Here is a 12,467-nt window from a genome sequence, read left to right as displayed (position 1 = left end):
CCATGGTGGAATAGCTTGGACAGAGTGAAGCCCTGATGTAGAGTGCACTGCCTCCCATGGTGGAATAGCTTGGACAGAGTGAAGCCCTGATGTACTGTGCACTGCCTCCCATGGTGGAATAGCTTGGACAGAGTGAAGCCCTGATGTAGAGTGCACTGCCTCCCATGGTGGAATAGCTTGGACAGAGTGAAGCCCTGATGTACTGTGCACTGCCTCCCATGGTGGAATAGCTTGGACAGAGTGAAGCCCTGATGTAGAGTGCACTGCCTCCCATGGTGGAATAGCTTGGACAGAGTGAAGCCCTGATGTACTGTGCACTGCCTCCCATGGTGGAATAGCTTGGACAGAGTGAAGCCCTGATGTACTGTGCACTGCCTCCCATGGTGGAATAGCTTGGACAGAGTGAAGCCCTGATGTACTGTGCACTGCCTCCCATGGTGGAATAGCTTGGCCAAAGTGTAGAGTGCCAAATGGCCATTTGATGCTCATGACTGTCCCAATGCTGCTGGCTGAGGGCTGGCCAATAGGACTTTCAGCTCCCTTTGCCCATCATGTCAGGTGTACATGCAAGAATGAGGAGGAGACTGGAAAGGCTACTCACCTTCACAATCCTGGTCAGATCGTTGTATTTTTTACGACATTGTTTGTGGGTCCTGGGAGCATCGCCGGTGAACGTCACCCTCTGGGCGATCTGCTTCCAGGCTTTGGTGTAGTCATGGTGGGTTGGATTCCTCCCACTCTCTGGAAACAAGATCTTGCGCCTCACCTCCAGAGCTGTGACCATTATGTCCAGATCACCCTCTGAGAAGCGCAGGGCACGCTGACGGGCCTTCTCTGGCGTTGCCATGACTCCCTGGGGCTGAGCAGCAGTGTTGAGGCCTCTTTGCAAGGCTGCAGTGTGCAGGGCGTGGCAGCAGACCAATTCGTCCCTTCCCCCTTTAACAGCTGGTCGGCACCACGGGGTCTGCTGTCAGTGCAAAAATGACCGCACCCGCACTGCGCCCCGCCTGGGCGCTATCCCTCTGGACCGCCGGCTTAGCGCCTAAAGGTAGGAGTGGAACGCCTCTTTTAGCGCTCCACCACTCTCTTAGGGCGAAGCCACTGAATTTCCGGCAACGGGGCGCTACTTTGGGGCGGGCGCTAACTTCGGGCGGGCGCTAAGGTTAGCGCCCCAAAACTGTCTATACTGAAAATCTAGCCCTATGTGTTTTAAAAGCAACGTTTTTTTTTAAGACGCAGAAAGCGGGAAAAAGAAAGGAAAAGTTTGGAATCAAGATGGCGGCGACTCACCTCGGTTCAGAACGATAAAGCCCGGCCACACACGCACCGATTGGCCCGGCGGCACACGCCAGCAACCCGGCGTACGATTGGTCGAGCTCGAGGTCACTCTGTCGCTAATGAGCGGATAATGAGATGCTAATGAGCGGAATGTTGAAGGTTTTTGGGATACCGCGGGCACAATTTTAGCCCGGCCGAAACGTAAATACGCTTAAAACCGTCTCGGAAGTGTAAGCTTTCTTTGGAGGTAACGCGCGCGTAGGTACGCCCTGTAACTATCGAGCGCATAGCCCGCCAGACGCACAGGCGATGACAGAATGACAGAATGACAGACAGAATGACAGAATGACAGATCAACCGATTTATATATATAGATGACTATACATGTTTAAGAGGAAAACCATGGCTCCTCCAGAATTGGCATAACATTGCTGGTAGAAATGAGGCAACATTGTTTAATGTGCCTCACTCACCCCAAACCCTTGGAACAGCAGCAGTAGTGTACCTTCTAAACCCCTCCTAAGCTATAGTTACTGGGGAAACACTTCGTAGGAGCATGAGGATAAGAAAACGAGCACACAAGACAGACACCAAGGGCTTACACAAGGGTGATTAGCTATTTTTTTGGTGAATGCTGACATGATTTCTTTGATAAATTTGTTTTTCGATCTGGATCTGGCGTTGGCATTTGTCTTTGTAGTGAAATGAGGGCAATAAGTTTGGAGTGTGGGAAGGCAATCGGATGGTGGTTGTAAGAAGAGTGGTGAGGAGTGTAGGACTGTTGATGAATGGGGAATGCGACGGCTGACTTAGTTGAAGTGCTGCTCGATGAGCTTGTCTCCGAGAGCTCGGGGGCAGATAGGATTCTGGTGTTCGCTGCCTTTCTTCTTACCCTTCCTCTTCATGTTGCTCCTCCTCCTGTACTTGTTGCTGCCCAGGTCTTGGTAAAGGCTGAGCGCCTCATGATAGCGAAGTTTTGGTGCATGCAGCAGACAATGACAAATCTGGATACCCGCTCAGGACTGTACTTCAAAGCTCCTCCAGAACGGCCCAGGCACCAGAAGCGTTGCTTGAGCACTTTGATTGTTTGCTTGCTGATGTTCCTTGTGGCAGTTCTACAGCTGTGCCCGGATTCCTGGCTGGAGTCATGAGCCATGTTCGGACCTGATATCCCCCGTCAATCAATTGGTTGAAATAAAGGCGGCACAAAGGAGTAGCATAGAATGAAAGAGTTCTGACTGCTGCCAGGATGACAAGCATAGACCTGCATGAGTCAATGCCCATCATTGCAAACCGGTTGTATGTTGAAGGAGTGGAATCCTTTTCAATTGATAAAAATGCCAGGCTGGTGATGTGCGTGCAGTCAATGGCATCTTGCACCATGGGGAAGCCTGCCACGCGGGTGAACCTCAGTGCTGTCTTGTCCTGCTTTGCTCGGTCAACAGGGAAGAAGATGCAAGTGTTTCTCCTGGTGAAGAGAGCTACGGTGACCTACCTGATACATCGGTGTCCAGCAAACTGTGGTATGTTGCTAATGTCACCTGATTCAGCCTGAAAGGAGCCCGTGGTATAAAAGTTGAGAGCGATGGTGCTGCCCTGGTTTGAGGCTGGAGTTGTGGCTGCAACTGGTGACATAGCTCAGTTACAGTCTCCTTGGTAAAGTGAAGCCATTTCATACGTTGCTCCTTAGCTAAGTTGAGGTAGGAGAAGTGCTCCCTGAAGACCCTCTGTGGATATGGCCTCGTGTTCAGTGCATCCTTCTCCTCCCTCTTCTGGGAGCTTCTCCTGCTCTGTGGTGTCTTCCTTGCTGCTCCCCCTTGTCCTCTATTCCCAAAGACAGCCCTAACGGACCACCCAAATCTACACATTATTTGTGAGGCAGAGAGCAACGACAATGCAATAGCAGCAAAACCTCTCTCTGTGCAGAGAAAGTGAGCTTTCAAGCGTGATTGAGCACAGCAAAAAGCACCTAGAAGTCAAGCAGCAGCCAGAAATACTAAACTAGCAACTAACCTGTAAGTACTATTTGATGTGTTTAAATAGAGCTGGCGAGAGGACCTTCATGCCGGTTAGCGCCACATTGTGCTGTGTGAGGTCAGCACGTGGCAGGTGAAATGTTGGCGCGGTCCAAAATGGGAAATAGGTCCTGCTAGAAGTGCAGGACCCTCATTTAAGTATATTGCTTTCCACTTCGAATGCTGCCGGCGTGCTCTCCTGCCGCCAGTGTGACCTCCTCTGCCAATATAGCAGTGTGTACGCGTTTTCTGCCGGCCATATTGGGGACATAGGTCACTTAGCACCTGAAAAGCGGGCGCTACATGGCCCAGTTTCTAGGCCAATGTGTTTTAGGGGGTCCGTACACTATACTGTGGATTTCACCCAGTATCCTAGCCAACATTGATCCCTCAACCAGTATGACTAAAAATAGACAGGTTATGTAGGCATTTATCTCACTGCTGTTTGTTGCACCTTGCTGTGCACAAATTGGCTGCTGTATTTTCCTACAATACCACAGAGTCTGCACTTCAAAAGTATTTAATTGCCATTGAAGCGTTTGGGACATCCTGAGGTCATGAAAAGTGCTATATAGACGTAAGCTCTTTCCTCCTTCTTTACATGTTTAGTACAAAGTAGTTTTCACTTCGCATCAATGCTAAACTTGTGCAGTGTAAACCCAGAGCTAAGGCCCGACCTGATTCTGAAGCCACTCCCCCAGCAAGTCTCATTTTCCTTCGTTCTGGTGTCAGGCTGATTCTACATACGCTATGAGATATGGATTAGTTCTCCTGGCACAGAACTTTACATAATGGGAGCAATTTCAGGAGTTCAAAAACAAAAGTCAGCGTGCAATGCACGATTTTCCATCCATTCATTTCCATCCATTATACCTCTTCACACTGATGCTGGAATTGCAGTGTAAATGCATCTTTAGAGTGCGACAGATTAAAATTATGTAATATTTCAATTAGCCCTTTGACTGAAGTGCAACATCTGAAGAAATCTGACCTGAATCTAAAAAGCTACTATCAATTAAAGTAACTATAATTCCTTGGCTATTGCATAATATATATTAAAGCCTCACAGTTGGATGGCTTACAGTAGAATGGAACAAATGTTGATGATTGGCTGGCAGGCCTGATGTAACCATGGACATCAAGAGGCCATGGTTACAGCTGGTGCTGCTGCCACTACCTGACACATGGGATGAACCCCCACATGAATTCCCTGCATTGCCATCGCCTCCAATATTGACACCATTTCCACCTATGTCACATTCAACCCAATTAACTTGCTCAGGAGCATATTGCTTCTCTGTCCTGCTGTCTGGGTCTGGCTTACTTTTTTGCAGGTATACTATTAAAACAGATTACACTGTTGCCCAAATGAACGTCTACAGTAAATGCAAAAAGTACTATGCTCCGCGTAAATTGTGAACTGTTTCTAAGTGGCAACTATAACCTGCAGTATTTGTGGACAAGTGAAAAGCGTTTGGGGGTAGAGATTCGTCTTGAGCGACAGCCCTTCTCACATTGGACGCCTGTTATACGCCCTGCTTGATATTCAATTCTATCGAATTCAATGTAACTGAATATCCTACATTACAACAGTGACTACACTTCAAAAAGCACTTCATTGGCTGTAAAGTGCTTTGGACGTCCGGTGGTCGTGAAAGGCGCTATAGAAATGCAAGTCTTACTTTTATCAGGCCGGTTCGATGCCGACCGTGTTGCGCCACCGCCCACAATTAATTTTGACCCCTTTGTCTTAACATGGTTTGATATCACAAGCGGATCAGAATACTAGTACAAGACCTACTGGAGCTGGATTGCTTTCCTGGTTTTTTTTTCTGCATTTGGAACTTCACTGTTAGATGTGACATAAGACAAACTGAAGGGCACTGGATTTATCCAGCGATCCTCAGGAGACGTACACACCAGACATATCCAAAGTAGTACTTTATATATGTTGTCAGTGATATAGCCAGGAGGGAATATCAGAGGAACAGCAATTGCCAGATGTGTTTGGTTGATACAGGGGCATCATTATTATTGGACCAACATCATTCTTTTTGTTTGAAATCATTAACGTTCAGATAAGGCACATCTGCAGCAGTTGTGGTGCATTTGGATTGTGTAGAATAGGAGAAGTATTGATGGAGGTAGACAAAGTGGTTGGAGATGGGAATTCCTCTCTTTTCTAGTATTTTACTTGCCCACTGTGTCTTTGGACGCAATATCAGATGGGGACAAGCTTTCGGTCTTTTGATGTAACGAGGTACTGCCCATTGTTCCTGCTAAAATGAATACCTATTCCTTGAGAACAGAAGGGTGCTTGATGCAGCAGAAATATAACTTTTTCAAAATCTTAAAACAAACTTCTAATTATAATGATAAACCTAGCTCACTTTTTTAATATGGTGAGACGACAATGACAACATTAATGATCATAATAAGACTGCCCTTTTAATAATAAACACAAAGTGCAAAGGCAGCAGTAAAACAGGGAGGCTACAGTATCTAAGGAAAATTATAGATAATGGGCTTCACTGGTATGGCAGTCGGATGAGTCGATCATGGACAACCCGGGTAGAAAGGGGTTGTCTGGGTTGCTTCCTCCCTTCCGCTTCCTTCTCTTCCGCTTCCTCCTGATCCACTTCCTCCTCCTCCTCCTCCTCTTCCTCTTCTTCCTCCCCCTCCTCAGCGGGTCACCGTAGGTCTGCTGGCAAGGGCTGTGCCATCATGATGGCGAGGTTGCAAAGCATGCAGCAGCCAACGATGAATCTTGAGACATGCTCTGGTGAGTACTGCTGGGCTCCTCCAGAGCGGTCCAGGCAGCGGAAGCCTTGTTTAAGGATAAAAAGGGTCTGCTCTTTCAGATTCCATATGGCAGCATGCTGTCCACGTGTGCTTGGGTTGCAGAGCAGAGTCATGAGCCAGGTGGTTAGCGGAGAACCCTTGTCGCCCAGTAGCCACTCTCTGGTTTGTCGTGGTGGCTGAAAGACTGAGGGAACAGCGGACTGGCGCAGAATAAAAGCATTGTGACTGCTACCAGGATACCGGGCATTCACCATCATGATGTGCTGAACATGGTCGCACACCAAGTGCACATTCAGCGAGTGATAAACTTTGCGGTCACAGTACATCTCAGCATTTATATACGGTGCCCGCAAAGCCACGTGTGTGCAATCGATGGCGCCCTGCAGCACGGGGAAGCCTGCTATCCTGGCAAAGCCACGTGCGTGCTCCGCCTGCTTCTCTCTGGTCAGAGAGAAGACAATGAAGTCCCCTTTCCTGGCATAAAGAGCGTCTGTCACCTCTCTTATGCAGCAGTGGACGGCGAACTGGAAGATGTTACAGATGCTGCCTGGTCCAGCCTGGAAGGATCCCGACACAAAGAGATTCAGGGCCACGGTCACCTTCACAGCCACTGGCAGCGCTGCCCTTGCCTTGGGGTGAGGCTGCAGGTCTGGTTGCAAGAGGTGGCAGAGTTCTGTGAGCACCTCCTTCGTAAAGTGCAGACACCTCACACACTGCTCCTGGCTCAGGTTGAGCTACGAGAATTGCTCTCAGAAGACCCTAGGTATGTAATGCCTCCTGCTGAGAGCCCTTCTCCCCCTCCTCCGCGAGCAGCATGTCCTCTTCTTTGCTGCCTCTGCTCCATCTCTCTGTCATGCTGCAGGCCAAGGGGGATGACAACTAGAGCACCCATGACTGGGAGCAAACGGTCTGACCAGAACCCTTGCTGTCAGAAGCAAGGCCTTCTCCACTTGCAGCACCACTCCCTGTCACCTCACCAACTTTAAACAACTCTAGAAAGCTCTAAACACTTCCACAAACTTACACAGAGCCAGTAGAAATTAATCAGCAACTAGCCTGAGAGTGGTTGTTGATCCCTTTAAATATCGCTGGTGGGGATCCTTGCAGCTGCTGAACATGTTAACAGGGCGTTAGCTCCAGCATTGAGGACGAAAATGGCAGCGCTGGCATCAAATCAGCGTTGCACGCTGATTGGCGTCACGATCTGCCCACTCAACATACTTCCGGTGCACACTCCTAACGCCCACCCTACCGCTCTCACTAAGATGGCGTCCAGCGCGGCCCGCATAAGAAGAGTGCGCGTGTGGCGCGGAAAATCGGGCACAACAGAGTCGAATTTCTAGCCCCATGTTCTTTGTAGCAGAAAGATACCAAGAAGTTACAACCTGACTTTTGTAATTTTTTTTTCTCTGCCAGTTTCGCTCTCTTCTGGTGCCCTCTAGTACCTTGACCAAATGACAATTATTCATGCATGAGCCGTATCGCGGACTTTTAAAATCTTTTAAAGAAAAATGAGTAATGTACAGAAGCAAAAATGATAGAGGTCACCTGTCCTTAGATATGTGCTATGAAGAATATGATGACAATAAGGAATTGACTGATAAATAGAATAGTTTGAAGAACTGTACCATTCCCACAACACAAAGTTAACAGGCAAGCAGGTAGATGTAGCAATATAGGAGAGTTCCTCAAAATGTAATTCTGTGCATGGTACAGTAATGTGTAAAGTTACCAGAGTAGTATTTTGCAGTACACATAGAAAGTAAAATAGTCTCCCAATCCTCAGTGTGGGACATTCACAGAGCCAAACAAACCCATCACGTCCCACAACCCCCTTGGCAATACAAATTTTATTTTTTTTAAAGAAAGTAGCACATTGTTCTAGCTACCACAATTTTTATGTTATTCTCTCTCTCAACCTGCTGGTTGTCCAAGTGCTGAGCAGAAAACTATTCAAAGATGATTGTCTCCCTGTCTTTAGCTCAGTTTTCTCCCTCCTCTCAAAGGCAATAGTTGTGCAAGGCAACGAACAGTACACAAATCTGTTTCCCAGCAGGGCAGTCTCACAAAAAGAGCAAAAAAGCCTCGATTGCAATCCACAACCAATCAAAATATATGGGATAGAGGTATTGACTACAAAAGCAGAGAAGTTATGCTGAACCTTTATAAAGTGCTGGTTAGGCCACAACTGGAGTATTGCATCCAGTTCTGGTCACCACACTTTAGGAAGGATGTGAAGGCCCTCGAGAGGGTGCAGAGGAGATTTACCAGAATGGTTCCGGGGATGGGGGATCTTAGCTACAAGAACAGGTTGGAGCAGCTGGATTTGTTTTCATTAGAGCAAAGGAGGTTGAGGGGTGATTTGATAGAGGTGTACAAGATTATGATGGGTTTGGATAGGCTAGACGGGGAAAGGCTGTTCCCACTAGTTAATGGTACAAGGACTAGGGGACACAGATTTAAGGTTTTGGGCAAGAGATACAATGGGGATTGTGAGGAAAAACTTTTTTACGCAGCGAGTGGTGAGGACCTGGAACTCGCTGCCGATGGAAGTGGTGGAAGCGGAGACACTCAATATTTTCAAGGGGAGACTGCATAGGCACTTGAGGGAAATAAACTTGCAGGGCTATGGGGATAGAGCGGGGGAATGGAACTGACTGGATTGCTCTACAGAGAGCCGGCACGGACTCGATGGGCCAAATGGCCTCCTTCTGTGCCTTTATACCTCTAAAACTGATCTTACAATCTTCCCACATGACCAACTTAGTGGTCAACAGGTGACCAAGTTTCAGTTACCCACATGGCAATAATAGCAAATCACAGATTCAGAAAAGGAAAAGGAAAAATCAAATCCATCTCATTTCCAAAAACTTTAGCAACCTCTTTGAAAAGAGACAAAGGAAAATTCAGACATATTTATTCTACATATTTAATTTGCCATTTATCTCCAAAAACCAGGACCATTTCTTTGCCTCCTGGAGTCACAGTTGGGCCAGACACACTTGACACCATGGCAGGAGCATTATACTCCATTCACATCCTCTTGTCTCTATAGTTGAGCAAAATATATAAAATGAAAGTGTGAAACAAAGAGAATGCTAAAGTAAAGAAAGTACTGAGATGGACAACCAGTTCACCCAGACAGCAAACATTTGCTCAATTAGTGCAGACTTGTCTCCTGCCCTTACTTACACTTTTGCTGCATAATTAAAAAGGTCAGAATTAACGAAGCTGAGTTGAATAAAGTTCACGAAATCCCCTGTCACTGTTTATTCTATGACATCTGAGATCTGAATGTCAGATAGGCATTATTAGAGCTATGAACCGCAGGGTTGGCAGCCTCCCAGAAACAAAAGGAAAAACCAAGGGGGACCTACCTGCAGTGTCAAGTCACTCCTCAGCTCCTTTCCAGCAAAGATCACGCACAACTGGTCAATTGGAACTCCTTGTCTCTTAGCAACTGCCTCCTTAAGCTGGAAGACGCTGGCATTTGCCTCAACCTCCACTGGGAATCCATGGCTTGAATTGAACCTAACAAACACTGACCCAAAACACCAAATTAACACTTAGTAAATCAATACTAATAGTGTATGCTTCAATGAGCACTATTAGACAACTTTTTACAAGTTTTCAAAGAATGATATACCAACGAGGTAAAATTAACTGAAGAGTTTAATTATGTGATCTGCCAGGTGACATCATAACAGGACTGATGCCCCTCTAATGGACAAACTGATAATCTCAACAAACACTCCTTATAACCCCTGCATATGCCCTCTGTGAGCTTAACCTAGTAATTGCACTCAATAGTAATTTCCATCCAAGGCCTGATCAACACTCCCCCTAAACAGCGCTAACTTAAGTCTGCTACTGGTCCCACAATACTACCCACAGAATAAAAATGAATATGTAATTTTAATAAATCTAACCAGCTCCACAAGTTAAAATTTAAAAGCCACAAATATACAGTATGGAATAATAGAGAAAAACTGCAAATGCTGACAACATTAAATAAAGTATACCTGCAAAGGACCCTGCAGGTTAGTATTGTTTTAATGTAGTGCTTGAAGAACCAGAAACAATTTAAGCACATGCACAAACTACAAGCTTTTACCAATATTTACAGATTTTAAAAAATAAATTTAAAAGATTTAATACCCGTCAAGTAAATATATCCATTTATCATAATTATCAGCCTCTTCACAATAAGTAACTTGATAACCAACAATGCCCTAACAGAGTATGTACATGAAACTCTATGGGGCGCAAATCTTTATCAAGTTTCTACAAGTAACAGAACTTTTAGAAACTAAATGCTGTGCAGAATCCTATGTCCCTTCTCAAAATGCATATTTGCAATGGCCTAGTTCATTTTGATTCACAGATACATTTTCATATGCTCAGGCATAAGGGGTGAAAAATTGAGTCACGCCACCTTTGGGACGCTAACTTCGCCCCAGAAAAATTAGCGCCCCCGCGACCGAAATTGAGTGGTAGCACCCCGCCTCCCTCTTGGGGCGCTGCGAGGGAATATTGCGGCGCTGCGAGGGAATATCTTAAAGGTGAGGGGCCTTGTGCAGCGCAACTCGGGGCCCTGCTGGGCCTCGGGGATCGGGAATACCGGCAAAAGAGCCCGGCACTCAAGAAGTGCCGGGCTCATGGAGTGCAGCCGGCACTCCGCGGAGGGGCAGGTAAGGAGCCCGGGGATGGGAGTGGAGGCAGGTGCTGGCAGGCGGCCAGCAACAAAATTGACTGCCCGGCACCTCGCCTTTAAATAGCGCTGCCCCGGCCGCAGGAAGGCCCCCCTGACCCCATCGGATATAGCGTCTGGTGGTAAATCAGGGGCCACTACCAAAGATCACGGCCGGGGTGTGAGGGGGCGCTGCGCACGGTGATGACATCATTGCCGGCGGCGCTAACCTCACGCTGAATTTCGCAGGTGTTGGCGGCGCCGCACCCGGGTGCAAGTCGCTTTGCACCCCATTAGCTCCCTCTTAGGGCACTAACGGGAGGCGCAAAGCAGCCGAATTTTTCCCGCAAGGGGTTTTGAAAATTGCGGAACTCAAATTTTGGGTTCCGCTTTTCTACTTGCTACTTCAAATCCTGAGCAATTTGCTGCAGCAGGAATTGAATCTTTTAACAAAATCTCGAGGGTTTCTGTGTCTGAGCATCTGATTCTGTCTGCCGTCTGATATGTTGTGTGTGGGTTGATTTGAAATTTCCAGAGTTTGTCAGTTTGAGTTTCCTTAAAAGCTGTTTCTGTCACATTTATGGCATCCGTGTGACAGCCAGTGATAGCTCTTTCACAATTACAGACAAGGAAGCTGAGCATTCACTGACAAACAAGAGCACGACAGAAATAGCATGAAGTTGCACTTCAAGAAAGAGAGAAACGGGGGTTGGCGGAGTGATACTGCGCATCGGAATACCACTGCACGGTGCCAGGGAGTGGGGGCTGGGCCGGTGGTGGGGTGGGGGGGCAGAAGGGAAGCAGCACGTTTGATTCCTGACTGTTGATCTCAACCGCGTTGCTGTGAGGAGACCCAGAGTGAAGGCCAAGTACTTCCCCAAAGAGGAGAGGGAATAAACAGATGGAGAGTTGCCAATGAGCTGCTCTCATGTAAAATAAAAATAAACTAGAAAAAAGGATGAAATTAAAAAAGAAAAAAGCAGTTTAATTGTATGGAGACACTGAAAAATGAAAACATGGACCAAAGCCTAAGACAAGTAAGAAATAATGGAATTAAGAATAAAAAGAGGAAGTGGCATGGTGGTGCACTTTGCTGGAGGACCTAATGTGTAGCCTCAGTTCTCCAAATTATTCAGATTGTGATCTCAGTAATATTGCTGTGAGCAGTAGTGAGCAGAAACCCAGTGCTTTCTCAGAGAGAGAGGAACAATCAGAGGGAGAACCAGCCACAGGTTGCTCTTGTGCATCCGCCAGTGACGTGCTTTGAAGCAACCTTGGCACAGTCTGAGGTACAGGCTACCCTCTTCTCACTCTCAGCTGGGAGCACAATCAAATGGCAGAGTCTGGGGGCGGGTGCCCATCCCGCCCCCAACCCGCCTCCGTGACATCTTCCCAGGAGGCAGGTCCCCGACCCGCGCCGCGTCCCGTCTCCTGGGGACGGGAAGGGGATTACAGCCACTTAACCGCCTGTTAACAGGTAGTTAACAGGCAGTTAAGAGGATTATCCCCATTTTACCCTGCAAGTGCGGGCTTCCTGACGTCGGGAAACCCCGCCAGGGTCACCGAGGCGAGCAGTGGGTCTGCAGGGGTCTGCGAGATCCAAAAGTGCGCTGTGGAGGTGATTGATGGGTGCAAGTGTGGAGTGGTAAGTATGTGAGGTGAGTGTAAAGTGATAGAAAATG

The 12,467-nt window shown here is 47.3% G+C and overlaps 1 protein-coding gene across 1 annotated transcript in view; it reads right to left on the bottom strand.

Moving 5' to 3' along the window:
* prkn (parkin RBR E3 ubiquitin protein ligase) overlaps positions 1 to 12,467 on the bottom strand; it is a 2,088,612-nt gene that overhangs the window by 1,874,170 nt on the left and 201,975 nt on the right. Inside the window, exon 2 of the mRNA XM_085981987.1 lies at positions 9,473 to 9,636. Coding sequence (XP_085838113.1) covers positions 9,473 to 9,636 — 164 coding nt within the window. The remainder of the gene's footprint in view (positions 1 to 9,472; positions 9,637 to 12,467) is intronic.

Source organism: Somniosus microcephalus, chromosome 3 (genome assembly GCF_052327205.1).
Source record: "Somniosus microcephalus isolate GS21.2 chromosome 3, FLI_Smic_1.0, whole genome shotgun sequence".
Lineage (NCBI taxonomy): Eukaryota > Metazoa > Chordata > Chondrichthyes > Squaliformes > Somniosidae > Somniosus > Somniosus microcephalus.
Note: the sequence above shows the minus strand (reverse complement) of the source record. Positions and strands in the feature narration are given on the sequence as shown.